Source organism: Zootoca vivipara, chromosome 6, assembly GCF_963506605.1.
Source record: "Zootoca vivipara chromosome 6, rZooViv1.1, whole genome shotgun sequence".
NCBI lineage: Eukaryota > Metazoa > Chordata > Lepidosauria > Squamata > Lacertidae > Zootoca > Zootoca vivipara.
In genome coordinates, this window is record NC_083281.1 from 32574171 (window position 1) to 32594801 (window position 20631).

The 20631-nt window shown below is 39.5% G+C and overlaps 1 protein-coding gene across 15 annotated transcripts in view; it reads right to left on the reverse strand.

Moving 5' to 3' along the window:
* The window catches only part of EPB41 (erythrocyte membrane protein band 4.1), a 138471-nt gene that overhangs the window by 17129 nt on the left and 100711 nt on the right, over window positions 1-20631 (reverse strand). For 6 of the 15 annotated variants that reach the window (XM_060275747.1, XM_035119228.2, XM_035119224.2 and 3 more), the window contains 2 exons: window positions 19552-19731; window positions 1371-1499 (listed from right to left, as the gene is read on the reverse strand). In XM_060275747.1, the coding sequence (XP_060131730.1) occupies window positions 1371-1499; window positions 19552-19731 (309 nt within the window). Of the gene's footprint in view, window positions 1-1364; window positions 1500-2650; window positions 3131-17926; window positions 17978-19551; window positions 19732-20631 lie in introns of all 15 variants that reach the window. The other 9 variants (XM_060275743.1, XM_060275740.1, XM_060275750.1 and 6 more) reach the window with 6 other exon arrangements.

Here is a 20631-nt window from a genome sequence, read left to right on the forward strand (position 1 = left end):
TAATTCATCTGTAAAGTGTCTGCCAAGCTAGTCACAGTGGACTAGTAATCGTCCTCTAGTACAAGGATGCTAACAATCCCTTCATAATTCAAAAGAGCCCCACTGAATGAAACAGAACAGTGGCAACAGCTGCAGGGTAGTTTTATGATGAGTTCCAGCTGCACTAAACTACCGGTAGATCTGGCCTACATTTTCCTCCATGTGTATTCCAGCCATTTCCCATACAGTGTATATCTTAGAGGTCCTGGCTAGGCTATGGAGACAACTGGTACTGCTGCTCAGTAAGAAGTTATCTGAGAGCAAGTCTGTCCAGTAATCCACAAAGCTGGTGACAGTTATAACAAACACTGATACTAGTTCACTTTGGGGAACATGGTATTGTATACAGTGGTACCTCTAGTTGCGGACATGATCCGTTCCGGGGTGCTGTTTACACCCCCAAAATTCCACAACTAGAGTGGCACTTCTGCACAAGCACGATAGAGCGCTTCTGCGCATGTGCGAAGCATGCAAAATGCTTTTGCAGGAGCGAAGAACGCTTCTGCGCATGTGGCATTTGCAAGCCGAAAAGACGCAACATGAACCTAACGCAACACGAGGTATGACTGTATAGGAAAAGCGAAACAGACACAAAACTTGGCATATATATGCTCACACAAATTATACTGAATGCATGAGAATGAAAACTACAAGCTCAGAAGCCACAAGCTACTTTCAGTTTTGATACTTATCCCCAGAGTCAGTATCCACTGGGTGGGAAGTATCTCCCTCATTAAATTTCTCCTAAAGGATTAATAACCAAGCAGACAGTTGGAATGTGATGTTGCATCTTCTCATCTTCTAGAAACAAGGCCTTTTATTGGGGCTGCAATCTTGCTTTGGAATTAATGTAATATGTTTTAAAATTGATGTAAAGATTGTAAAGGTCTAAAGGTTCAGGTTAATGCACATTTTCTTCCCTTTCTTCTGCCTTCCATGAGTGTTGTGGCTATTGTGCAACCATACTGGGCATAATCACTGTTATGTATTGGTTTAATTTGTAATCGCCATACAGCTTGGGAAGCTCTACTCATTGTGATCAATGCAGGGGGGGAAACAGCATTACACCACTCTTTCCCGGAGCAAAGAGGGAAAGCCTAGATGCCATAAATATATGTACACAAGTCTGAAAACTCAAGCCCAATCAGACTTCCCAGATATGTATTTATGTTTGGTGCAGAAAGCACTGGTGTCAAAAGTGGGATTTCTCACAACAATTTAAACCTCTCAGGTAAGCTTGTCCCATTGAAATCAAATTTTCTAATTTTCACTGAGACTATTTACACTACAAGTAAACTGTACCACCAGATTATGAAACAGCCTACCGGTACCTGTGCAGCTTCATAAGTTATAGTCTTGGTCTCTGTATGGACAATAGGAACTTCTTTCGTTGGAATTTCACTTTTCACAGTGTTCGACACATCTGAGATAGTAACTGTCTGAGTCTTCACAAGGGGTGGCTACAAAACAGGATTTTAGAGAGAGAGAAATCACATTTAGTACCATTAAACTCTAACAATATTACTGACAACCATTCCAATACTGATCTGATAAAAGCCACAATGGACTCCATATAGAAATTTCAATTGCTATGTTGTTTGCACTAAAGGCACATTTTGGAAAGTCATCTGTCAATGTTTTGAGAGAAAATACAAATGCCATTTTTGCCCTAGCTTCCTGGCCAAATGTGACCATTTGCAAACTAAAAGATGGAAACTGTTTCATAGTTAAAAGGGTAAGCCAAATTTAGCATGCAGATCTTTATGGTTAGGAGGAGCTCAGGTCTGATTAATATGCTAGTATATTAAGAGATTATACAAATGTAACATTTCCAGCAAGTGTGAGATGTGTAGAGTCCAGTAGCTTCTATTAAATCAGCATCAGGTCATTATTTATGGATATTCAAATCTCAAGAATAACAGGAAAAGAAAAATCAGCTGTGCCACCACCTGATAATTAATCAAAAGAGAATGTAATATTAGTAAGAGCACCACAAGGCTTTTCCCACTCTGTTATGTTCCCTTCACCTTTTCAAAGTCTGACAGTTATCACCTTTATTACCAGATTAAATGTTGAGGTATTTTAGCAGATGAGATTGTTAAGAACACTGGAGCAGGCAATTTTTATTTATTTTTTACTTTGATGGGCAAATACAGGTGTTTCCCCAGAGATTCCCAAATCTGATGACTACAGACTCAAAAGAGCTATGTTTTGTTCTTGTAAATGGAAAGACTTGAGGCACTGGCTGCTTTTAGCTCAATATTTTCTGCAATGTATTTACAACACACAGAAGACATTTAGCAATATCTCATAAAATCTGATGCCTTTTGGAATCGGTTTCCTTTTCTTTTAAATATATTCTGCTTGAGTCAGGAGACAATACTTAAAAAAATGTTTTAATAAAATATACATCTACTTTGTATAGGAGGGGAATCATTCCTATAGTCTGGAGATTAAGTGGTTGATTAGTTTGGGGAATATTTCAGGTTACTGAAACATAATCCTTCTTTGTGGATTTATGACATATGCTTGCTGCAGTGTTTGTAGAATGACTCCGAAAATGTAGCAGAGAAGACTGCAAAGAGAGATGTTTCAAGTTCACATTTACTACCTGGAAACAGCGAATGAGGGCAGGAAACTCATTATCAATACTTGAGCTGTGACATTCTCCATTTAGCTTGCTAAGTGGCTCACTTGCCCCTTTCCCCCCTTCAACATCACAGGCTTCCTCCTCTTGTTCATGGAGGTGCAATGGAGGTGAAGAAGAGATTCTATAGACTTCCATCTCATCCTGTTTTGAGTCCTCAGCCTCTTTCTCCACATCTGAGTAAAATCCCTCTCCACACCTTAGGTCTTCCTTGCTCTCACTGAGAGCGGCAGCAGCAGCAGCAGCACCCTGCTTCTCCTGCTCCTTGCTGCTTGCGGAAGAAGTGTCAGATTCACAAGTATGTGCAGACTCCTGTGGGCTTGACATTGGGCTCTCACTAAGGGCCACTGAGTGCTTTGAGACCTCCCATTCAAAGTGAGAGGTAATATTTCCCCCCTCTGCCATTGCATCCAGATCCTCTTTGAAGGGAGAGTCACTCGCACTCTAAAATGAAATGAATACACAAAAAAGCCAGAAATTAGGAACAGGGCACACTAGAAACATAGACAATTTTAGCAAATGTCTATTTGAAAGGCCCTATATGCAACCTATTGCAATCCACACAACAGAAGATCAGTACAGTGGTACCTCGGTTTAAGAACAGCCCTGTTTACGAACTATTCGGTTTACGAACTTGGCAAAACCAGAAGTAGTGTCCCGGTTTGAGAACTTTACCTCGGTCTAAGAACAGAATCTGAATGGTGGAAGGGCATCGGCGGTGGGAGGCCTCATTAGGGAAAGCGTGCCTCAGTTTAAGAACAGTTTCGGTTTAAGAACAGACTTCCGGAACGGATTAAGTTCGTAAACCAAGGTATCACTGTACTTCAAGTATTTTGAAAAATGGCCAAGTTGCAGGTAGGCCTGACACACTGGAATCGACAGCACTACATATCCTGACACCAGAACTTCCAGGGCCAGGGTGGGACACCCTGCTCTGCTTTTTAACAAGGTGGGGACAAGATGTCACTGTCCTCTCAACTACTCTTCCTTCCCTTGTCTCTGCCAGCAGGACAATAATACGTTGGAGATGGGACATTCAAACATCACTGCCAGTGCTGTCTAATACACATGGATATGATCTGATCACCATGTGTATCAGGCCGAACCAGATGAGATCTAATAGATTTCAGACTGCCCCCAAACTGGACTGGGGCAGCAACAATAAGGGGGATGAGGGAAACCATCTTCCCCTGTGCCGTTTCCCTGCTTTTAAATTATTCTCTCCACAAAGCTGGTATTAGCAGTGGCAGGGAAACGAGACAGGAAGCCACCCTCAACCTATCTTTTCCCCTCCTCGGCAAATGGCAGTTTTGGTGTGAGCATTAACTAAGAAAAATGGCACAGGAGAAATGGGTTATCTTTCCAACACTGCATCCCCTATCCTCACCCTATGGCTGCACATAAGTCTTAAATAGTCCCACATATGGATTGGCCCTTGTTGGCACAAGGAGAATGGCTGACGTTTGTGACATGCCAAGGCCTCTCTGCATCTGCACTATATCCATTTCTAAGCAGGCAGTGATTCTTTTAAAACCTAAGTATTAAAGGGTTGCCTTCACCTTACTGAGAATGATAGATTCCTTTAAAAAGACTTCCATAAAGAGAAGGGGAAATCACATTTATTGTTATATATTGGAAAAAAATATTATCCGTGCAGAAGAAACCTCTATATTACTTTAGAAAGCTTATATTGCTTCCAAAGAAAGAGTTTGAGGATACAATGCCTTCTCCATGTGGCCAAAGTTCTGATGAGCTGGGATATCTACTTTTATGTGCACTTCTAGGAGCCATCTCAGTTGCTGATGCTTTCAGCATTGAAGAACATCAAGTATAACTTTAAAGGAGACAATATTACTGTTTTGTAAGAGTCATGACTCAGCAGATCTCATGCCAAGAGAGCCCCAAACATACATATGCCTCATTCAGAAACCACACTGCAGCCTCAATACAATATCACACCAAATGTGAGCACATTATTTAACCGTTTGCAACAGTGCTGTTTGTCTGAATATCATATCTGATCACTGAAATGTTGCAGTTCTCAAGCAATGAGTTCTTTTGATCTTTTACTGTAAAATGCGTAACAAAAAAAGATGATGTGAAACAAAGAAATCCAACCTCCCTAAAAGAAAGCAAGTGTGTCCATAGCACCTGAGATACTTTGGAAGACTGTGCCAAGCCAGAGGATTTAACCAAGGCTGGTGCTATTCTGTCTTCCATCGTGCGCCTGTTAGAAAGTTCTCAACTAGGTCTTCGTACATCTCTGCGAGCCCTCTAGCTAGAACTTGAAGGAAAGGAATAGTAACAGAAGAAAAGACAAGAGTTAAAACATGCACAATACCAGAAAACGTGCATAGTAAGTAGGAAAATCTTAATAGGAAAGGGGGAAAGAGAAAGCTATAAGCCGCATATGTAAATCACAGACCACAGTTTTAAATAGGATGATATTTTTCTAAAGTAAATTTTCCACATTTAGTGGAAAGGATGGTTGGTACAGGCAATCAAATAAGCAAGTGGATGTTTATATAGCAGCAGAATACAAAACATCAATTATTCTTAAACTCTGCATTATTTAGTAATGGGACAAAGCAGTTGAATAATGATAAACTGTCTAAGGAACACTTATTTCCTTTAAAATAAGTTTTTTGTAGATTTTTTGCCCTGGTATCTGCAAATGCACATGCACACTCCAAGTACATGCACAAAAAGGGTGAGCTTAAAAAAAAACTTACTTGTTTCAAAATTAACCAGACAACTATATATCATTTAGCACTTCTGTCTTTCTGTATTTATATGCAAGCAAAAGAACTGTACAGCGGTACTTCGCAAGACGAATGCCTCGCGCAATGAAAAACTCGCAAGACGAAAGCGTCTTGCGATGTTTTCGGCACTTTGCAAGACGAAGTTTTCTATGGCCGCGCTTCGCAATACGAAGGTTTTCGGCGGGTTTTTTGTTGTTGTTGTTTTTGCCACGGCAAACCACGCTTCGCAAGATGAAAAATAGCGCTAGACGAAGCAACTCACGGAACGAATTACTTTCGTCTTGCGAGGCACCACTGTACTTAATATTGCAATCCTATATATACATGAGATAAAGTGATACTGAACTCCATAGTTTTACTCAAGTCCAAATCAAATGGGGGAATAATATTGAGGAGGGGAGCAGCTGTTCCGGGCAGCAGATTAGGGGGGTGTCAAATAGCATTATGCCCTCAACCTTCCTCCCTGCCAGGCCCTCAGTAGGCAGCAGGAACTGTGCTTTTGTATGGGAACTACTCACTATCAAGCAATAGGAAATGCCTGGTCAGGGCATTGCATGTTAGGTAATTTGATAACAGGCATGAACAGCCATAGCACAGGGAAGCTGAGCTTGCTTCCCACTCTCATTCAAAACCGTTAGCTTCTTGTTTCCTGGAAATCCTATTGAATGACGACCACCTTTAGCTGCAAGAGCAAAAAGCTGTAGATGGATCTTCCCTCCTAGGAAGGCTAGGGCCTCTCTACTAATGTGAAGTGGATTAATTATTTTAATTAATAATTTATTTTAAAGTGGATCTAATTATTTTAGGGAGGTGCAAAGGGTGGAAAGCAGTCAGAAGAAAGGATGGTAAAGTGCCTTCTCTTCATCCTGTACAGTCAAACATTGTATCCTGAACGCCTTGGCTCCCGAATGCTCAAAACCCAGAAGTGAGTGTTCCAGTTTTCAAACAATTTTCAAAAGTCAAATGGAAGCTTCCTGCAGCCAATCAGAAGCCGTACTTTGGTTTCCAAATGTTTTTGAAGTCGAACAGACTCCCGGAACGGATTCTGTTTTACTTCCAAGGTACAACTGGATATGGTAATGTAATGTATCACGATATCACGATTTCCTTCAATCTTCACCTCTTTCCTGTCATCTATTCATCCTCTGGTTTCCTTCCTGCCCCCTTATGTTTTCCCTTCTTTCCTTTCTCTCTTTCACTTAACTTGTTTCTTTCCTTCAACCACCTTCTTCTCCTTCACTGGGATGCAGGTGGCGCTGTGGTCTAAACCACTGAGCCTCTTGGGCTTGCCGATCATAAAGCCAGCGGTTCAAATCCCCACGACAGGGTGAGCTCTTGTTGCTCTGCCCCAGCTCCTGCCAACCTAGCACTTCGGAAGCACGGCAGTGCAAGTAGATAAATAGGCACCACTGCAGTGGGAAGGTATATGGCGTTTCCGTGCGCTTGGTTTGAATAAGATGTTTATCTGCAGCATATGTATGTGTGTGTTACAAACAGGAGAAAGGGCACCAAGCCATATTCAAGCATCCGCTTAGCTCCCATCAAGACCTTCAATTTGTTAACTGTTGTTGTTGTTTAGTCGTTTAGTCGTGTCCGACTCTTCGTGACCCCATGGACCAGAGCACGCCAGGCACTCCTGTCTTGCACTGCCTCCCGCAGTTTGGTCAAACTCATGTTCGTAGCTTCGAGAACACTGTCCAACCATCTTGTCCTCTGACGTCCCCTTCTCCTAGTGCCCTCAATCTTTTCCAACATCAGGGTCTTTTCCAAGGAGTCTTCTCTTCTCATGAGGTGGCCAAAGTATTGGAGCCTCAGCTTCACGATCTGTCCTTCCAGGGAGCACTCAGGGCTGATTTCCTTAAGAATGGATAGGTTTGATCTTCTTGCAGTCCATGGGACTCTCAAGAGTCTCCTCCAGCACCATAATTCAAAAGCATCAATTCTTCGGCGATCAGCCTTCTTTATGGTCCAGCTCTCACTTCCATACATCACTACTGGGAAAACCATAGCTTTAACTATACGGACCTTTGTCGGCAAGGTGATGTCTCTGCTTTTTAAGATGCTGTCTAGGTTTGTCATTGCTTTTCTCCCAAGAAGCAGGCGTCTTTTAATTTCGTAAAATAAAAAAAATTCCTTCAGTAGCACCTTAAAGACCAACTAAGTTTTTATTTTGGTATGAGCTTTCGTGTGCATGCACACTTCTTCAGATACAGTGAAATGGAAGTTTCCAGGCACTTATGTAGAGAAGGGGTGGGGAGGGGTGGGGATGGGGAGGGGGGATCACTCAGAAGGGTGGTGGAAATGGGTGATTGACTGACTGATAGCTGTTGATGACCGCAAACGACTGCAAATGGTTTTGCATGAAAAAGCAAGGGTTGAGATGGCTGAAGATCGCTTATCATGTATAATGAGATAAGAATCCGATATCTCTGTTCAAACCAGGTCCCTCCATGGTTTTGAGCTTGGTGATAAGTTGCAATTCAGCAACTTCTCTTTCCAGTCTATTTCTGAAATTCTTTTGTAGTAAGACAGCTACTTTGAGATCTTGTATAGAATGTCCTGGGAGATTGAAGTGTTCTCCTACTGGTTTTTCTGTCTTCTGGTTCCTGATGTCAGATTTATGTCCATTTATCCTTTGGCGTAGGGTTTGGCCAATTTCGTGACTGCTGTCACCATCTGCAGTGATCAAGGAGCCCAAGAAAGTAAAATCTCTCACTGCCTCCATTTCTTCCCCTTCTATTTGCCAGGAGGTGATGGGACCAGTGGCCATGATCTTGGTTTTTTTGATGTTGAGCTTCAGACCATATTTTGCGCTCTCCTCTTTCACCCTCATTAAAAGGTTCTCATTAACTGTAGGATTCTTGTTAACTGTAGGATTGGCCTTTTCTTGCTTCTGTGTTTTAGGGAGCGCTACCTGCATTTTTTGGTGTGTTTTATTTGTTTGGCCAGGTGGGGGGAAGGTGTAAGTACTTTGTGGCTTCCTAATGTGCCCCTGGGCCCGAGGAACTCCATATATTGCCTCCCTACAACCCATAAAGAAAGAAATGAAGAAATTGTGATTGGGCATAGTTGTAAGCATTATCATATTTCCTCACTGCTTGTATTTCAAATTTCATATCCATCTGCACCTTAAGAATTCTCCCTTTTTATGTCCTGCTCCCTTTTAAAAATAAAATCTAGATGACTGAGGCTATCTTTTCCCTAGGCTGCCCTCACTTAAACACCACTGAATGAGAAATAATTATAGTACCTCAAAAGGGGTTATTCACAATCAGAGAGAAGCAGGTGGCAGTGGAGACTCCGCCCCCCCCCCCATGGCAAAATTTCTACATCTGGAACTGGATTTACTTATCTATATTTATAAACAGCTTTATACTCCTCAAGACATCTTACAATAGTATGCCATTTATAAATAAGTAACATATATAGCGGGACGCTGCAGATCAGAAAGTCGGCAGTTCGAATCCCCACGATGGGGTGAGCTTCTGCCCATCTAGCAGTTCAAAAGCACGTCAAAGTGCAAGTAGATAAATAGGTATCGCTCCGGTGGGAAGGTAAATGGCGTTTCCATGTGTCTGGTTCGCCAGAAGTGGCTTAGTCATGTTTGCCACATGACCTGGAAGGTTTGTCTGAGGACAAACGCCGGCTCCTTCGGCTTACTGAGCAAGATAAGCGCGCAACCCCAGAGTCGTCTGCGACTGGACCTAACAGTCAGGGGTACTTTTACCTTTACCTTTAACATATCTTACATATCTTACTTAACTTTAGTACCTTACAATGGTGGGTTATAACCTAGAGTTATATGTCAGTCACTGAGCAGAAAAACCATCCACCATGAACTTGTTTAATACAAGTATTTTGGGAGCTGAGCATCTTATGCTAAAAATCTTATCAATCGAATACTCAACATGATCCTACACAGGGCTATAAATTTTGAGGCACAGCCCTTTGCTTACACTGCAATTGTTAAAGCAGGATCCTATGTAAGGCAGGAACAGATCCATTCATTTGGCTCCAAAAAACCCTTCCATCTTCCTGGCTACAAAGTTTAGCAAATATGTGCCAGTGCTCAAAGGATGGCCTTTTCTCATGGCACTCGGGGTGCTGTGCTAAGCGTACAGATGGGTCTAACCCTAATTTTACCCTTCCAGCTCCACAGCAGCTTTTTGACAGGGTTGGTTCCATAGGGCCAAACCAACTGCTGAGAGCTCTATGCCTGAATCCAGCTCCTGATATTTTTAAGAGCCAGAAATTAGATTTAGTGAATTTGAACAAACTTTGCTCAATGGGAGAAACAACTGTCTGCATTAGGAATAACTTGCTAAATGTCTGGGAGATTAGGAAATAGTCTGCAAAAAAACTGCAATTTTGATTGGGAATAATGATAAAAAAATAAATACTCAAAAGGCATCTATAAAGCAAACATGTTTTCAACACACAATAGCTGCAAATGGTCAGCCACATGCAAATCTTGAGGGGCGGGAGAAGCATTGATAAGATCAGTTGTTGGGAACAACTTTTTCTTGCCACCCAATTGCACCACCAGCCAAAATTAGCTTGTTTGAGAAGGTAAATGCTTTTATCCACACACACACACACACACACACACACACACACACACACACACACACACACACTTTACACTTGGGATTCCCAAGCTCTTAAGCCTAAGAAGCCCCTTGGCATTAGCACGCTGCTGCTCAAGGGTGGATTCATTCGTATACATAAGAGAGCACTATTTATTTTATTTATTAAATTTTATACCGCCCTATACCCGTAGTGGTGTGGTTCACAACATAAAATTACAATATAAAAAAAGAAAAATAGCCTGGCTCAGGAGAGTTAGAGATTAGTTATGCCCAGAGCCTCAATCCAGAATTCCCAAGGTTCTAATCTAAGGGATCACACAAATATCAGCTACACACGAGCAGCTAGCCATATCTGTGACAGCAACACGTTTATACTGGTGCATGAACCGAAATATCTGATCTTATCAAGCTTCTCCCTACCATACCCACTTTAAAAAAGGTATTAAAAAAACTAAATCAAAACCCAAATGGACTGATTTTTTAGGTGCCAAAGACACAACTTCCACCAAGTAGATGGATAGCCTCAAAGGAATCAGACCATTTGTTTCTGACACATTGGCATAGGATGTTGCATCAGTTTGGTAAAGCCACATATACATATATAATTTACACAGGGGCAAAAAAGACACAAGATGCAGTGTTCCCTGAATTTCTTTGTAAGCCAAAGCCTGTGGGGAGTTGAATAATGCCAACTGGTTGCTATATTACACGTGGTGATCCAGAAGCTCACTGTGCCTAACAGAGCTCTGATGCGCTTCTTCATTGTCTGATATTCCCAAGTGCGTGTCACCACAGTGTGTGATACAATTGTTGACATTACAGCAAATGGAGAAGGCCATTATTGGTGGGCTTTTGGATCAGGCAGAGTGTATACATAAAGGTAGCACCAGAATAAAATAAAATAAAAATCAAGTAGGGGATAAACTAATATTGCTTAGTGCAAAAGCAGCAAGGATTGGTCCTGCTTTATTATTTACTGTACTTACATCTGTAATTTCTGCCTTGCCCAACTACATGCATTTAAATTATGCCAAAATCTTCGATCTCCCCAGTAACAATTTCTAAAATAGTGCAGCTGCTCAAGTATGCATTACTTCATAAAATCCTCACAGGCATAAGATAATGCATCCTGTATATATATATAATTACTATTTAAAATTATGTAGAAATTCTAACCAGCTGATCCAATAAGAATTTCATGCTGTGTAGCAATAGTATTAGGTTATCCCCTATATTGAAAGTCTGTGTAGAAGACAACACATCAAAAAGTGCTTAAAAGTGTGCATTTAGCAATTAAGTAGGGGTTAACTTTATAATGTACCACACTCACCAGTTAGAATTCCATAGACCAACATCCAATCTCAACAGGGCTGTCAAAAGTACTTGAGCAAGAAGTATTATAAAGCAGAAAATAGAAATCCCTAATTTAGCATAACTGTTTAATTGTCCATTCTTACAGAAGAAGAAGGGTAACACTTTCAAGCAAAACTACCATTAATTTTAAACTGCAATTTGTATATTTGGATATATTAGGCAGATTTTAAAATTGTTAACAAACTGACTACCACCAGAGATGGATTTGTTTCTGAAAAGTGACCAGTCAATAAAACAAAGGAATAGCTAATTTCAATTTGAAGTAAAAATAAGCAAAATCATAATTGGATTTTAAATAGGAGTTTGCTGCCATGGATTAAAGTTACTCTTTTCAAAGACAACAGCAACACTAAAGCTATCACAATTTTACTTTTCAAGGTGCTGAACCATTTAGAAGAAAAGTTATTAGCAAAAGTTATTTAAATAACCAATCTTCTCCATAACAGAACAAAATTGTGTAATACACACACACACACACACACACACACACACACACACGATGAAAGACTATATGTTCTATGGATCTACACTTTATGGCATCACAAAATGCTCATTTTATGCATTGCTTTCTTCCTTTGCAGAGGAATAGGTATTTATAATAACTTCATAATTAGCATTTGTAAATATATTACAAGAACTCAAGAGTAAAGTTCAAAGAAGCAAATATGTTCCAATGTTGCTTCAGAATATTATTTAAGGTCTCAATTAAAAAGTGCTCCATTTAAATGGGAGTTCTGTGCTGCCTCCAGAAATCCAATAGGCACCACATGAGTAATGTCACTTCCCACATTGCTCACATTAAGAATCACTGTCGGTTTTCCGCCATATATGAAGCAAGAAAATGACTTGGAAATGGGGTAGGAAAAAGAATAAATATCCTCTAGCAGGTTATTTGCTTCTAAAATTTCATATCATTTCATAATTAGCGTCAAAGCCTTCTACAATGGTAGTGTCTTAAAAGGAGGCTAATGATATCAGCATGGCAATCTCTTGCGTGACAAAATCATGCAAAAGCTAAACAGCAATGAATTTACATAACACTAAACTGAGAATGATAGGGACGCGGGTGGCGCTGTGGTCTAAACCACAGAGCCTAGAGCTTGCTGATCGGAAGGTCAGCGGTTTGAATCCCTGCGACAGGGTGAGCTCCCGTTGCTTGCTGCTCTGGTTCGCCAGAAGTGGCTTAGTCATGCTGGCCACATGACCCAGAAGCTGTCTGCGGACAAATGCCAGCTCCCTCAGCCTATAGAGCAAGATGAGTGTGCAACCCCAGAGTCGTCCGCGACTGGACCTAACAGTCAGGGGTACCTTAAAGGTAAACTGAGAATGAGAAAAATATATACGCTCATCAAAACACAGACAACGCTGTGACATATTAAAATCATGACAAAGTAAGAATTCACCTGGATGTTATGGGAATCTCATGGCTGTCACTGAAAACGGCATCCCTAGTGTATTCTCTTCTCCCCAATAGTAACATAAAATGTGCAATGCAAATATCAATGAAGTTTTCATGTTCCCGCAAGTGGCAGCCCAATGAAGAGGAGCAAGGAAAGTGAGCTCAATAATATCATCATCACACATTTTATTATACAATATGCTACTGGGGGGGGGGCAGCTGCTGCCAAGTCACCAGTATCACCTAGGATAGTGTCAACCTAAGAAAAGGCATTGCCTTTTACTAGTCAAATTGCTGTGATCTATTTAGTGCAGTATTGCCTACTTAGATTAGAGTCAACAGCTCTCCAAAGTCTCAGGCAAAAAAAGGTCCCACAAAATTATGAGAAGAATGGCTTCCATAAACTGATAAACCTCCGGATGGCATTTATGTAAAATAACAAATGTAGGCAAAATCTATGGGAACCGGCCCAAAGTCTGGGGACCCCTGGACTAAATGATCCTCACTGCTGTGATCAGAACAAACAGACAGTCTATCTAAAAAGATACCATGGTCAGTGAAAGCTATGAAACCTGCCAAGAATTAGCAGTTGCAATCCCTCATTCTTCTCCACTTTTCAGGGTGACCAAAACAGCTTCCTTTCCATGTCAAATTCAGTAAAGATACCAGATTGCAACTGGTAGAGAATGTGTGAGCCAAGAATGACTTCAGTTGAGCACCTATTTGAGCACCTTACATAAGAGAAGAATAGTCATTGGCTGATAGTCTTTAAGACCTCTCCTTCCTGGAAAATGTTGTAAACCAGAAGGGTCAAGAGTCATGCAAACCAGTGATAGAATGCACTCCTCTGATAGCCCTATCCACATGCTCAGGACTCAACAACTGAAATTCATCTGATAAAACTGGTCCAGAGCTTCTAACATTTCTGCATGAGCAGCAGAACTAAAGGCATCCACACAGGTTATAATAGTAGGGAGAAAGTGTTTATGAGTGATTGTGTCAAACTCGCATGCACACCCCACATAGTGTCATCTCTGCATCCCAAGGCCACTCAGGAATCCATCCAGATTCGTCAGCTACTGGCTGATATCAATTGATAATACCTCTATCAGAAAAAAATCAAGTTACGTTGATGGGGGAGAAATCAAATTTCCCACCAGTTTATTTCATGGTCTCTTTTCAACATTTACTCCTGCTTCCAAGACTTCCTGTTCACAAATTCTGCAGCTAAGGTCTTGTGGCACCCAGGTTTCATGGCAAGATTATCAATCCCAGTTTCATTCCTGCATCTACCCTTCTTACCCTTCCTCAATATTTTGCATTCTTCTGTACATAATTTGATAGAGATCACAAAGGCGGATATTCTGAAGCTGTTTTACAGTACCTATGGGACTGTACCTTCCATTTACGTTCTCTACCTTACAAGCTGCATTTTCCAAGATAAATAGGAGGCGAGGAAAACACTCTACAACAAACTATAAGGAGGAAGAGATTTTTCAACTATAAAAATAATGCAGTGTGTGTTATAGTCAGGGCTCAGCAGGAGATGATTGCAGTGAATTAAAGTTTTGAAGTATTTGCATTGGTAAATTAAATGGCTGAAAAGTGACCAAAGTGCTCTCTTTCTACAGAGCATTTTAAGATGACCTACATTAACTAGCAGAATGGATCAAGCAAAATTGCTGAACATTATTATTATTATTATTATTATTATTATTATTATTATTATTATTATTATTGGTAAGCCATCTGTCAGTGGCTAAACATCTTTTTCCCCAGCAATGTTTCAGGAAACAGATGTTTATCTACATCGCTAAAGTACACAATACATTACAGGAGAATTTGTAATTCAATATTGTCACAAACACACACACACACACACACACACACACACACACACACACACACACAGCGTTTTCTTTCCTTACATTTGCTGGAAAATCATGTTTGTGTGTGTGTATTTGCACAAAGTCATATTCTATTCATCTAAAATAATATTCACAATGTGTAATCAGTGGAATGCAAATTGAATCTGATCTGTTAATAAGTAGCTTGCACAATATATGAAACCAACTGTCCCATAAGCCTTCCTTCTAGTTGTTCAGCCTAGCTGACTATCATATCTCAGCTCTCAAATGATTTATGAAATTCTCAGCATATTTTCTGGGTAAAAGACCCCTTCACCTGTCAGCGCAAGTGATTAGCCAAAACCTTTTATGTTTTTATGCTTTTAAAATTAGATAAAGAAGGTAGATATCAAATAGCTAGCCAGACATTTACATCTGGGTGCTGTTAAGAGTCAATCAACATGCAAAGGTTTAAACAAACAGAGTTTTACCATCAGAACATATGCCTATTACACTGTTAGATCAACTTAACTAAAATCAACACTATGAACATCAACATGCACAAAACATGGCACACACTTATAAACATGTTACTTCCATACAGATAACTGTTACAGTGAAAGTGAAACACAGTTCAGTAAGTATGATACAGAAAAGAGATAAAGCAACAGAAAAACATAGGAACAACTAGACTTGGAACACAGCAAAGATTACAGTTTTTAAGCATCACTTCTAATAAATGATTGATTTTCTTCCATCTTAAACGCACCACAGACAGAAACCAGAAGTTACAATCTTTTCATCTACAGGGGAGTCATACAGGCAAGATAAATAACCACAGGTGCATATTGGTGTATTGTTTTACACACAAGGCAGACTGAGAAAGAATATGCCACCCTCACTTCCAATTTCAGGCAGAGAATGATGCAAGTTCCTTTCATTTTCTACCCAAGCAGGATCTGGCATCCTAACTCACTCCATGCAGTCATACTGATACTCAAGACACAATTCCAAAACAAACGTATATAAGATTGAAATGTCACCAGTCTTTAGTAGTGAGGTGTGAAATTCGTTTCAATTTACATTAAATGAATTAATCCAATTCTCTGCACTTTACTACACCTCTGCATTCTTCTCGAAGAGCTTTGTTTAATTACAGGTGGCAGTTATAGGCTTATCTTGCTCTCTTAGAATAGGACTTTTAATAAAATCATCTTAGCAATGAACATAAAACAGTTCTTGAAATTAATTGCTGCTTGGTTTTTTTTAAAAAAATTCTCAAATGTTTTGCAGGATATGGAGGAGATATTTTAGGAAAATCATCATATTCCCCCCCCCTTTAAACAACCTGGTGAACTCAAAGACCAAAACCAAAAACACATAACTGACTACATTCATGGTTAAAAGCCAGACATAGTTTAAGCTTAATAGGACTGCCAAAACCTTGGTATTTGTCATATTGCAGCTTGCAGGATTATCCACTGTGTCTCTTCCAAGTATGCCAAACTGTATTCTGAACAGTGCTGGTGCAAATGTGTGTGAGCATGTGCACTTTTTTTAAAAGAAGAGTTTCAAAAGACTCCCTGGAAGATTGAACTAGAGACAGAAGGGTTAATATGGAAAGAGGCATGGCAGGTTCAGCCAAGAGTTGAAGAGCTTTAGTCTTGACGATATTTCCCCAAAGCCCTCCATTTCCAAAATCACAGAAAAACCAGCCACCACACAGTCAGTGCAAGGACCACCAAAAAAGACATCATAAAGGGAATGCGTGGAGAAGGAAAAGCTCTAGAGTATAGGTGGCATGTTTTGAGCGATTTCTGCTCTTCGGGAATTTGAATAGAAATCTTTGCCTGGATTTCTTCATTTGTTTGTTCGGGCAAAGTTCCCTCAGTAGCTGTCTCTTGCTTTTTATTATTATCTTCATCCTGCACTAACAGAGGACGTTCCAGTGTCTGCTTTCATGGTAGAAGATCAAGAAAGACAGAGAGATGAACAAAATGACAGATGGAAAGTGCTCAAAAATGATACTCGGGGATGTGCAAGGACAGAAGTCAGAAAAATTGACATGAAGTTAACTAAAGTGTGCACTGCTGCTGCATTCAGTACATTCCTCCACTAATCCTGTACACCGGGATCAGACTATAGGGACAAATAGGAAGTGCTTTCTAAGTGGGTAAATTATTCCTAAATTGATAATAGTTTTCGGTGGAGAAACCCATTTAATGTTAACTCCACTCATGTGCTAAAATACATCTTTCAGCATTGAACTGTAGAAATATTTGCAAAACAATAATCTTGTTGAATTACAAAGAGAAACACTGTTGTACAAAACATTGGTCATAACTTCCTATGCTACACTGATCTTCAGAATGGCATTAATTATTTGATACTTAAATTGTAGTGCAAATATAATTGAATTTTGTCAAAGATATTGCCATGGAAGATAGTATCAAAAGTTCCACTTCAAAATTATATTGTGGTTAAAGTGCAAAGTGTTCAGTCACTTGAAAAACCAATAAGCTGGAATATTATTTTTTAATGTTACAATTACAAAGAATGGAGTTACTCCACATTGATTTCATCTGTGTCACTAGTGTGTAAAGAATGTAACACAATATAAAGCTATATTGCAGTTGTATATGAAAACTAAGTGCAGGCTAGAAAACTTAGGGGATTTCTTTGTTTTGGTCTGTCCAAAACATATTCTATACATTTATTTTTGCTATGTATGGCAAATGAAAGCAGCTATCTAGGAAAGGAAAAAATTAGCTCTCAGCTCTCTCAGCTGAGTCAATCTTCTTTGATCAGCCTGATATTTGGGGACATTGTCTTTGCACACCCCTAAGTGATGGGTATCAGGGAGAAAGTAGCTGGGGGGCTGGGCAGCAAAAAAATGATAATGATACAGAATGCAAGAGAGTTTAAAGAAAAACGGGAAAAAGAGAGGAAGACAACATAAAAAGAACAGGGTACAGTTAAAGTTTCATAATTGCTCTCTCTCTCTCTCTAAATATATGGCAACATATTCATGCAACTTTTTCAATCAGCCATGCGTTGAAAAAAGCAACTGAAAGCTGCAAAAGCTTGCAGCAGTGCAAATCCTTTTAAAAAAGTGTTAGAACAGGAGGCTGTGAGAGATGAAACTATTTAAAAAGGCAGCCAAAAGAAAATGCCACTCAGCAGCTGCTGTTGAGGGTTTTGGTTTTGCTCAGTGCCATTACAACAGCAAAAGTCTGCTTCAGAAGCACATATCAAAACAGCAGCTTTACCTCTGGCCCACCAACCTGTCTCTCATAGGACTGAAATGTGGCTTGCTTGACCTGGACATGCACAAAGTATGGAAAGTTCAGTTGTTTTGTGATGTATAATAATAATAATAATAATAATAATAATAATAATAATAATAATAATAATAATAATATCACAGCCCCACTGTACAGATTACCAAGATTACTGCAACAATAAAAAGGTAGCCTAAGACATCATGCAGACAAGATTTAGGTGTCTGCAGGTGCCTCTTATTGCAATTGTTAATTACTATTCTTGAAAAGTCCACCAGTCTAATGTTCGATCCCTATATGGAGCATCTGCATATTCTTGAATTGCAGGGGGTTTGATTAGATGGCCCCTGGAGTCCCTTCCAACTCTACAATTCTATGATCATTTGCACAGTTCATGGAAGACAAACTTGGGAAATGAATAAGCATTCTCAAACATTGCCCTCAAGTCACAATAAGCACTGTTGTAGGAGGGAATGTATCAACTATTCAATATCCAGCTCTTACAAAAGCAATACTTGCAATGTCTACTTCAACAACATATTGCATAAACTTTGCTTTAATCAGAACTCCCAGCCAAACATTTAAAGTTTTGTGTGCCGTTTCACTCAATCCATTCATATTTTTATCTTTCAATGAAAACGTAACTGTATTCAGCTGAAAAATACCTTCTCATCTCCTCATTAATCAGATACCAAACTGTAATTTCTGGACATTCTAAGTTTACTCAATATTTAAAATGCCAGATGCCTTGAATATTAAATTAGAAGAAGTATTTGTTCAAACTGAACTAAACATTTAATCTAAGCCAGTGCTATTTAATATTGCGTTCAGGTTACTGGGTTGGATCCAAAGAACCAGGAGCTGAAGGAACATAGCTGCTGTTCCACAATGCTTGCATGGGGGTCCACAAAGAGCAGAATGTTTGTGCAAGAAACTGCATACATTCTTGTACAAGAAGAACATTGCTGAATTTAGAAATACCTTTTCTCATGTAACATAATAGCGTGAAGTACAAAGCAAGTCCTTTTGCAAGTGAAAGTCACTTTCTGCACATGGAAGAACATCTTTGGATCCAAGCCACTGAAACTACAGTTTTACTGCAAAGGTTAACTCTTAAGGTTGGTAGTAATGTCAAAAACAAATTCAACTTCTTCTTTTTTTCTAAGTAACACAGAACCACTACCTGATTATTATTCAGAGAGTCCAAAAGTTACCGTTTTATGAAAAGTAAATGACTGAGACATACATATATATGCATGGGTCTTACTCACTAAATGTGCTATAACTAAAAAGACCTTATGTTGTCACAGTATGACTTTTCAACCCCTTGACTTCAGCAGTAGTCTCACAAGATTTGAAAAAGAATTACTTCAGGCAAAGTGGTTTGAAAGCTATGACAAAAAACTGTTGTTAGCTAAGATGTGAAAACAATTCTCATTCAATATACAGAACAGGAATCAGTAACAAAAATATAAATATTACTGCATTAGCTTTGGTTTATTCCACCCACCTCCCCACCCTGCATTGTACTTCCCTGGAGAACAAAAAGCTGGTTTTGTTAAGAAGAGCAAAGCCAAGCAAATCACCAGTTCCATGCTATGTAAAGTACTCACTCCTTCTACTCCTGTAGGGATCTGTCCATTGATGTTAAGGGTCCTGAAGGGAGAATGTGTTGAGAGGCGCTTGTCCCATTCACTTGGCCGTGGCTCAGGGACAGATTCCATAAAGTTTTTCTTCAGTTCGCTAATGCTAGCATGATGTTTCTTTATCCCCTCTTGAGGTTTATCTAGATCCTATCATTTAAGAAAAAGAAGCCAAAAAACAAACCATCGAAAAAATTATTAAACATGGATTTACCACCTTCACACTATCAAATTCACTGCACTAAGCTGCCAAGTGTCCATTAACTCTAATCCCAATCTGAACTAAACATACATTGGGAATATCACTTTTTCTTCTTTCCTCAGAAATAAAAGGATATAATTTTCTAATGAGTTATTGGTGAATCATTTAAGTATTTTTCATTTTGAAATCTTCTTACCTAGATTAACAAATAAACTCAGAACTATTAATTTAACACTGTCTCTCCACACACACACCGAATGTTGAACGGTACTTTTAAATAAAAGTAACTATCAATCCCCAATGCACGATAAATAATGTTAGCCTCTTTAAGGCTGCAATCCTGTTAACAACTTACCTGGGAGTAAGTCCCATTGAAATCAATGGGATTTACTTCTGAGTAGACATATATAGGATTGTGCTGTAAGAAACTGGCTCTAGTATCTGTTTCTTTGTATTATCTACGATATACTACTGAGCATCACAAAAGCAGCTTATGCATATCATTTTTGCAAAGCATTAGCATACATTGACTTAAGCGATGCAAGAAAAAATAATTCGGGAAGGATGCCAGAGGTTATACGTAAAATCAAATAAGTCACTGGCAAACCTAAATTAAGAAAATTATGTTACTTCCAACTTGCACTCCCCACTGTGGAAGGACGTGTGGATCCAGAGTCACTTACGGACTCATTGTTAAAACCGTGTTAATGGAAGACAACCTTACTCGGCTACGAGTGATCGCAAAAGAAAGAAAGAAAGAAAGCACTTTCCACAGTAGTGTGATTGATTTGATTGATTTATCATATTTAGAAGGGGAGGGAAAGATGAGGCAGCATATGTGGCAATTT